The sequence below is a fragment of the Denticeps clupeoides genome, chromosome 2, assembly GCF_900700375.1.
Source record: "Denticeps clupeoides chromosome 2, fDenClu1.1, whole genome shotgun sequence".
NCBI classification, from domain to species: domain Eukaryota; kingdom Metazoa; phylum Chordata; class Actinopteri; order Clupeiformes; family Denticipitidae; genus Denticeps; species Denticeps clupeoides.
The window spans coordinates 5737320-5746496 of record NC_041708.1 but is presented as its reverse complement, the minus strand read 5'-3'; the positions used below and the strand labels follow the sequence as shown (position 1 = coordinate 5746496).

General features: G+C 43.9%; 1 protein-coding gene across 1 annotated transcript in view; it reads left to right on the top strand.

The window, feature by feature from the left end:
• The first annotated feature begins 123 nt into the window (after window positions 1-123).
• Window positions 124-9177, top strand: part of rnls (renalase, FAD-dependent amine oxidase) — a 28015-nt gene continuing 18961 nt past the window's right edge. The window contains exons 1-4 of the mRNA XM_028960161.1: window positions 124-322; window positions 939-1044; window positions 2157-2302; window positions 3132-3290. Of these exons, the coding sequence (XP_028815994.1) occupies window positions 205-322; window positions 939-1044; window positions 2157-2302; window positions 3132-3290 (529 nt within the window). The 5' untranslated portion in view covers window positions 124-204. The remainder of the gene's footprint in view (window positions 323-938; window positions 1045-2156; window positions 2303-3131; window positions 3291-9177) is intronic.

The window sequence follows — 9177 nt, the reverse complement described above, 5'->3', positions numbered from 1 at the left end:
TGCTTTCTCCAGAGGAGCTCTATACATAACTCCGACCATTTTAACCGGAGTACCGTTCTCAGGTCAGTTTCTCGGTTTACCAACGCAGGAAACGTCTTGGTCGGCCAACAGAATAAACGTCTTTAAAGGCGCCGCCGCGCATTTAGCCGCGACCGCTACAGAACGAGGAGCCTCTACCATTTTCTTCATTCTTTCCTTACAACCATGTCTCGCGTTTTAATCGTGGGCGCCGGACTCACCGGCGGCGTCTGTGCCTGTCTTCTTCGCAGAGACCTGGCAGACAAAGTTCAAATTGTCGTGTGGGACAAGTCGCGGGGAACAGGTTAGGAAACGGCGACATAACCGAGTTACAATCACCGTCGATCACGGTCAGTCCTGACTTTTGTCCAACGGGTGTGAGTTCAGTACCATTCCCGCGACATTGCAAGGCTGATTGATCAGTCACGTGATTGATGGATTGGTTGACCGATGTGTTTAGGGGTCACGTGACAAGGACACGTCGTGGTCACTGTGGTGTTGGTGACATGCACTATCAGTTCGGACCCACCTGCTCTACGGAGGCTCTAGAGCAACAGTTTTTGCAAAATAGACTGAAATGCACAATAACAGTCACCTGCCATGTGAGCCAGCCATTAAAAATTGTGCTGATTGGTGACTTTAGAGCAAAACGTATCACTTATCGCAGCAGCCAGTCTCCCGTGATTGTGAAGAACTCAGTCAGCAGCAGCAGACCTCAAGAAGTCAGCGCTTTTTATTCAAATGCAGATTCTTTCATTTGAATCGGGTCATGGGTCTTTGGGTTGGGTGAGGTGTCATTTTGCCCTATGGTTGTGTATGCGTAATTTCTGATTACTTCACAGCATAGGTAAAGGAAGGAGACAGGATTAATTATTTTACAATAAAATTATGTGAAGAAAATCAATCCAGTTGTGTTGCAGGTGGAAGAATGTCAACCAGTCGAAGCCCTGCAGATCCATCCTGCATCGCTGACCTTGGAGCACAGTACATTACTGCCACTCCACATTATGCCAAGCAGCATAAGAGGTCAGTATTCATTTATGAATTATATACACATACGCGCACACACACACACACACACACACACACACACACACACACACAGTAGGGGCAGTGCCACTGCCACAGTAGGGGCAGTGGTGGCCTAGTGGTTAAGGAAGCGGCCCCGTAATCAGAAGGTTGCTGGTTTGAATCCCGATCTGCCAAGGTGCCACTGAGGTGCCACTGAGCAAAGCACACACACACACACTGCTCCCCGGGCACCTGTCATGGCTGCCCACTGCTCACTCAGGGTGATGGGTTAAATGCAGAGGACAAATTTCACTGTGTGCTGTGCTGCTGTGTATCACGTGTGACAATCACTTCACTTCAGTACAGGCCAAAAGTTTGGACACACCATCTCTTTCATTGTGTTTTCTTTATTTTCATGACTATTTACGTTGGTAGATTCTCACTGAAGGCATCAAAACTATGAATGAACACATGTGGAGTTATGTACTTAACAAAAAAAGGTGAAATAACTGAAAACGTGTTTTATATTCTAGTTACTTCAAAATAGCCGCCCTTTGCTCTGATTCCTGCTTTGCACACTCTTGGCATTCTGTCGATGAGCTTCAAGAGGTTGTCACCTGAAATGGTTTTCCAACTGTCTTGAAGGAGTTCCCAGAGGTGTTTAGCACTTGTTGGCCCCTTTGCCTTCACTCTGCGGTCCAGCTCACCCCAAACCATCTCAATTGGACCGGTGACTGTGGAGGTCAGGTCTCAACTTTTTATTAAGTACATAACTCCACATGTGTTCATTCATAGTTTTGATAGTTTTGAGAATCTACCAATGTAAATGGTCACGAAAATAATGAGATTGAATGAGAAAGTGTGTCCAAGCTTTTGGCTTGTATTTTATATATATATATACACACACACACACACACACACACACACACACACACACACACACATCATAGTTATTAGCTATTAACTGTGTGTTACCTCCCATGTCACCTCTTCCTGGGCATGGGAATAAGATTATGTTTTGGTGTAGGTTTAAGAATAAATTTTGGATAATTGTCCAGCTACGTTTAATTGTGTAAAGGTTGCACAGCCCTGTAATTCCGCATAATTATCACATTCTTTTCCGGCAGCTTTTACGAGGAGCTTCTGAAACGGGGTCTTTTGAAACCTCTTGCGGCCCCTGTGGAAGGGATGCTGCTGCGGGAGGAAGGACTGAAAAACTATGTCACTCCACTGGGAGTCTCTTCCATAGTCAAACATTACCTGAGAGAGTCAGGTGGGCAATATGCTTTGTATTTTCAAAGTTTTGGAATTCTGCAGTACGAAAGAAAAGGATTTATGGTACTGTAATTGATTTAACTGTTGCTTGTAGCACAAACATATAAATTGTGTTCTGAATATTAACACAAGTATGTAATTTGTACACATTTAAAATATTATAAGGCAATATTTTGGTATAATCTAAATTATTTCTATACATTTTCTATAGATTTGCAATATGTGTTCATATTGCAAGAGAATCTTGGTACATATTTGTGCAATATTACAATATAGTGAAAGAATAAATACAACAAAAATACAACATTACATTAAATACAATATTACATTAAATGTTAAACAGTGTATATATTCTAATAAATTATTATGGCATATCTGACAAACTGCATTTTTGAGAAATTATTTTATTTTAATATAATTGTTTTCATGCTGAGAGTGAATTATGTATTCGTCATGTTTTGCTGTCAGGCTTAGTTATTTAGTTCTTTTGCTTGTGTTCTGTCTGTTTTTTGTGAATGAGAAGATATAGCAACTTTTTTTTAATGATAGAAATATGTCAGAAATATATCATATTTAAAAAACATATATATGTATGTATGTATGTATGTATGTATGTATGTATATATATAAAAAAGGTGATAATGACATGACAAACTGTAAACCTTTATTCTCAAAAGATGCTCTTGGTTATTTAAATTTGATTTTGTCAATGGCTTCTCCTCCCTTTTTCTTTCTATTCTTACTTTCTTTCTTTTTTCTTGAATTCTCTCTTTTCTCTAAATGTGTCACAACAACGTTGCCAACTGTGCCCTTCCGCATCCAAGCAGGGGCAGAGGTGGTGTTTCAGCGCCACGTCACACACCTGTACCACAGAGGGCCTGGCTGGGAGGTGCACGGGAAGGGAGGGGTGCAGGAGCAGTTTGACGTGGTGGTCCTCACCATGCCGGTTCCTCAGATCCTTCAGCTCCAGGGAGATGTGGCTCAGTGTGAGTAAAAAAAAAAAAGAAGCATGCAATATATATAAAATAGGTACAGCTGAGATTCACACTACAGTACCCAAAAACGTGTCAGCAGGGCTCGACCATGTATGAGCAAACAAATAATTCGCAACATCTACTTCTCTCACATAACAAAATCAGGACAAAAAAGGACTAGCTCTTTAGAAAAAGATTTTCTTTTGTGTGTGTGAAAGTAAATTACATAAAATATTTATTTTTTTCAAGTACATTCAATGTTATCAATAGTTGGAAGTGTTATTAATTGTTGATTTTTTTTTGTACTTGTTATTACTTTGTTATAGGTTGGTAGTAGCCTAGTGTGTAACACACTCATCTGTAAACCAGAAGACCTCAAAATTACAGGTTCACACCCCACTTACTACCATTGTGTCCCTGAGCAGGACACTTAACCCTGAGTGTCTCCAGGGGGGACTGTCCCTGTGACTACCGATTGTAGGTCGCTCTGGTAAATGCCACCACTGTACTTGCAGGCATTGTGTGTGCAGTGGGGAGACTTGGCAGTAGGGGGCAGCAGACTAGTGCTGGCTAGTGGTCATCTGTGTTCTCGCCGAGGTGAAATCTGGAAATAATTTAAACCGAATCGAGCTACAGAAACCCCCACATGGTTCTCACTTCCTGTTTCATCCTGCTTTTTCAAAAAAAAAGAAGAAAAAATAACGTATTTGTGTGAGCGTGTGTGTTTGTGTGTATGTGTGTCCATTTGACCTAAAGATGCCACTGAGGATAAATGTAGAGTCTGTCTGTCTGTCTCAGTCCTTTCCCTTTTTGTGATATGATGAAGAACACTTTGCTGCAGAGCCGTAACTCATGAACGAAAGATATTCTTTTTGTTTTCTGGGTCTCGTGCACAATCGCGGTCTGATTTATCTATGTACACTTGCCTTAACACAGTTGCAACTGGTAACACATTCCCACAAATGTTCTTCCCCGGATTTTTCTCAAAATCCTCAATGTACCATACATTCACATCTTATCTCTAACGCTTGGCCTGTCCTCGCTGCGCGCACTCATGTGATCCCCGAAGGATTGTTGCGTAAAGAGAGACTTCACACGTTCTCCTAGTGAACGTCTACTGGGATTGGAGCCTTTGGCAAAACATCTAACATCTTTTTTGTTGTACAGCCACGTCTACGGCCACTTTCATCTTGTTTTTCTTGTGTCCTTTAAAAGGCAGGAAAAACAACTGGACATAAGTTGCAGAGGCCTTCGGTTCGCAAAGTTGAAATCATTAGAGGGACTCTGCTAGGTCTTCTTCTGAAAAGGACAATGCTGTACCTCAACATGAACATCCGACGTCCGCAGCGGCGCAAGCGCGCGAAAGGGCCTCGAGCCTTTGTGAGGCCGCCTCCCAGGTGGCGCGCGCCGATCCTGCCCAGGACCGGAGCGCGAGGCGGAGTAAGTCCGCCGAGAGATATATCATTAGCTAGATGCTAGTCTTCCCCGGCCAAGTTCAACAGAGGGGGGGTGGGGGGTGGGATTGTGGATCTTCTTAAATTTCTATGGAAACCACATGTGCTGAGGAAGCACATCTGCGTGGGGCGGCTATCTCCGGCACCACATCCACGTACTGGGCCGGGCAGGGGCGGTTAAAGTTGCAAAGATCACATTTTCTTGGCCGCGCATGTGTCCAGATTTCGGCGTGGGAGCCATTTTTATATATATATATATATATGTGTGTGTGTGTGTGTGTGTGTGTGTGTGTATATATATATAAAATGTATGGCCATGTTTACTCATGTTTTCTCAGGCCCTCGTCCACGGAAAGGCCATTAACGACAGAATTAAGAAGAAACCAGGGACTGTTGGGCACGCGAGGTTTAATTACGAGCACATGTTTACATGTGGACCGGGCGAGACCCCCCTCCCTCACAATTAACAGAATTCTGTTGAGCATTATGATTTAAATATGAACAGCGGGGCCCTTTTCTGCACCTGGCGTTTAAGCCTCCGTTGCCACCTCGCGTGGTGGGAAAAGGAGAAGGAAATGTGTCTCAGCGTGAGCCGATATGCGGGCCAGCCAAGGCGTTTAAATGTCTGCGACTTGACTGAGTTTTATTCGGGTTTAATGCCATTTGACTGCAATCGAGTGCATTTGACCAGGGGCAGGGGTTTTAGAGGGCAGGGGTGTCCCTTTCCAAAAAGGGGACGTCTGCCAGCACTTGGGCCTAAAGAGTGTTGCTCGTTCCCTGCCCAGTTCCCCTGACAACATATAATAAATTTTTTATTTTTTTTTTCCTGGAAAGACGTTTCCCCTTCTCCCGGTTTCTGGATGTTTTTCATCACGTTGCAAAACGTCTCTTTTATTCGGCTGCCTGAGGCTGAAGGTCCGTTTCCGTTGACAGCTGGAGCCAGGTGCCAGGAATTAACATGTGAAAGACCAACGCTGATTTTGCAAGAGCTGGCAAAAAGCTGTTTCTTACTTAAAATGATCTAAGACGACCATCCTCCCCACCCAACCCCCCCTTCCTCCCCTGGCTTGCAGAGATGCTAGAGCGACTCCGCCTTCAGAAGTTAGGCCATTTGTATTAGGTAATATCCTGTAATGTTCAGATGTAGCCCGCAAAACATTCTGAACAAGGGCCATAGTTTCATGATACTGACACGACATGACAGGTGCATGGCATAGGTCTTTTGCATCATCCGTGTCTTCCGGACAACTAGGCCTGCTAGTTGGCAGGAACGATGGACTTAACTGTCACCCAGACGTTTTTGGATGTTTAAAATGTGAGGAGGCCCATATAAATGATTTCCTCTCTCGCACACACACATTCTGAATGCGGAAGTCAGTGTTAATTTCATGTCTATTACTGCAAATTATTACAGGGCCTAGCGGTTAAGGAAGCGGCCCTGTGACCAGAAGGTTGCCGGTTCAAATCCCGATCCGCCAAGGTGCCACCGAGCAAAGCACCGTCCCCACACACTGCTCCCCGGGCGCCTGTCACGGCTGCCCACTGCTCACCAAGCGTGATGGGTTAAAGGCAGAGGACACATTTCCCTGTGTCACCGTGTGCTGTGCTGTGTTTCACAATGACGATCACTCCACTTTCACTTTGTAAACCGAACGAACTTTTCAGGGATCAGAGAAACTGAACACTGAAGGCAGGACCATAAGATTTTTTTTCCTAAAACTGCGGGAATATTTGGTTTGAGCCGGTACCACGTCAATTTACCAGCTAGACCTTGATAGCGATGCTCATTTGTAATTCTTGTGTCGACGCGGGGCAAAGTATTTGTCTTTTCGGCTTTCGCAGCGTTACTACAAACGCGCGTATTGCGGAGTAACAGAACCTTGATTCTGACCAACGTCTTTACCAATAGACTCAAAATGGTAATTACACTCATGTGGTCGACGTTCCTGTTCATTAAAGCGCCATTCACTCGTAGTTCAATATTTCAACCAAACGTCTGATAAATGCTTACAGTTACAGCGGTTGAAAAAGTAACTTGAAAAAGCAAATAATCACCCTACCAAACCAAATATTTGCGAGTCTTGCAACAGCGCGGCGTAGACGTTCTCCACTGTAACTTTTTTTTTTTTTTTTTTTTTTTCCCCCCAGGAAGCATGTTTATTTCATCTGTACACCGACTGTGCATTGAAGACGTGACGCCAAAGTCACCAAAGTGCACCCGTAAGACGTAGCGGTAAATCGATCACAGGCGCGCGCATGGCCCGTGGTTGATTTTAAAATTAGCGCGTGAAAAAGTTCACTTTTATTTTTCCTCCTGTGAGACACAAAAGAGGCAAAAAGCAGATGCAGAAGATTACCCAATATAGCGCTGTGTATTTAAAATGTAACCCAAATGTAATAGTCTTTTATATTTAAAAAAAAACATTATTTTTTTTTTAATACTATTCAAAAATAGATTTATTAAGCGCTACGTTTTGTTTTTATATCAACCTTAATTACTTGTGAGAAGACCCTGTTTCTGAGGCTAACCACTTCTGGGCCGCCGAAGGTGTGGGCGAGGCTCGTTTTCACACCGCTGCTTGATTTTTAGGGAAAAGGACACCGCTGGCGTGTTCGTGTGCACCGTTGCCCCACACACACACACACACACACACACACACACACACACACACACCGCCGCCCACTCATAGGTTACAGCCTGCATCTGTGTGGTTGATTGCTTGGGCGACGCCCTGTCCCGCGTAGGCTACTGTGCTCATGCTGACGTCACCTTCGTTTCTGTGCGTTGCCCTACAAAAAAAGGACACTGTCCAACGCTAATAACCTGACGGTGTGTTGGATTTTTTTTTCGAACTGATACTATGTCCGTTTTTGTTTGGTTTTTTTTCTTTACCCTCGCGTGAAATTAGAAGCCCCCGTTTTTTTGGGGGGGGCTTTTTCTTTGCCGGACTGTCTTCTCGCGTACAATCCACCCGGTTTATTTTGCGATGCAACCTCCCGGGACACTTAGCAACTGTCTTTGGCCCATTTCTTTGGTTTTGGCTTTAATTAATGACGTGTTCCTCAAAAACGAAAAAACACCGCCGGCGCCTATTCTTCCACGAGATTTCTTTGTATTGCGGGGTAATATACTGGCGTGCGTACGAGAGTTCGTGCGCTCCCCTACGCGTTGTGTTGCGGCGTATCATTTTACAAGTGATTACCTTGAGCCAGGGCTCAAGCTTGCGGTTACATCATCTCCCTCCAATAGGAGAGAGTCTCTTTTTTTTTTTTTTTTTTTTTTGTCTCCTCTACTCTCAGACTGTCTGGGTTACTGGCGGAGTGATGTAATCCCTGTTTGGGGGTCTCTGATGGAGATGCACTGCCTGCTTTCTGCCCGTCCGCTGGATGCTCTGTGACTTAAACTGGTGTAAAACAGAACAAAGAGCAGCTTCTTCAGAAATGTGTGTGTGTGTGTGTGTAATATATATATAAAATGTAAAATAATTTCTTTGTTTGCTCTGATTGGGTTGCTTGAAGCAGCAGAATTGAGACCAGTGGCGACTGGTGGGCAAACAGATTCTCAGTGGAATAGGAGGAGAGACGTAGGTAACCTCTGTTAGCCGCTCGGACTCATTAACATTTTTGCGTACTGTAATATGGTATTCGTTTTAATGCTCTAGTTTTTTTTCCTTTCTTTGGCACATAAACTAATGAACGTTGGTGGCGTCTGCTCTGAATGCAAAGGTGGTGCACTTGCCCTTTTGAATCTCTTTACATTGAGCATCTTTACTTCCAAAACGACAGTAATCTTCACATCAAACTGTTTCAGTTTATTTTTTTTTTATTAATAATTTGTGCAGTGACATGAAGCACGGGCGATGAATATTTCAGAATGATAGTTGGATAGTAGCACAGAGATGTTCAGTCAAAAGGTCTCTCTTTTTTTGTTTTTTCTTCGGGCAGGATGTGAAGCCACCCCTGCAGCGGCGGTGCCGCGCGAGCTTTGTCTAATCTCGGTCCACGCAGCGAGGGCTGCCGTCAGACAGCAGCACGACCTGCTCCGCTGCGGCACAAGAAAGGCTCTGTGATTAATGGCGTTTGTGCCGATCCATACCTGCATTGGTACATTGTGCATTACGGTATGGTTAACTGTGACCCAAACAAAACAATGACTAAATAGGCAAAAATACCACATTACTTACCATTTACATTTTTACATTTACAGCATTTATCAGACGCCCTTATCCAGAGCGACTTACAATCAGTAGTTACAGGGACAGTCTCCCTGAAGCAACTTGGGGTTAAGTGTCTTGCTCAGGGACACAATGGTAGTAAGTGGGATTCGAACCCGGGTCTTCTGGTTCATAGGCGAGTGTGTTACCCACTAGGCTACTACCATATTAGATATTAGGGGGAAAAAGTCCTCAATTCCATCTGAATCATTTTTGATTTAAGATCATTTA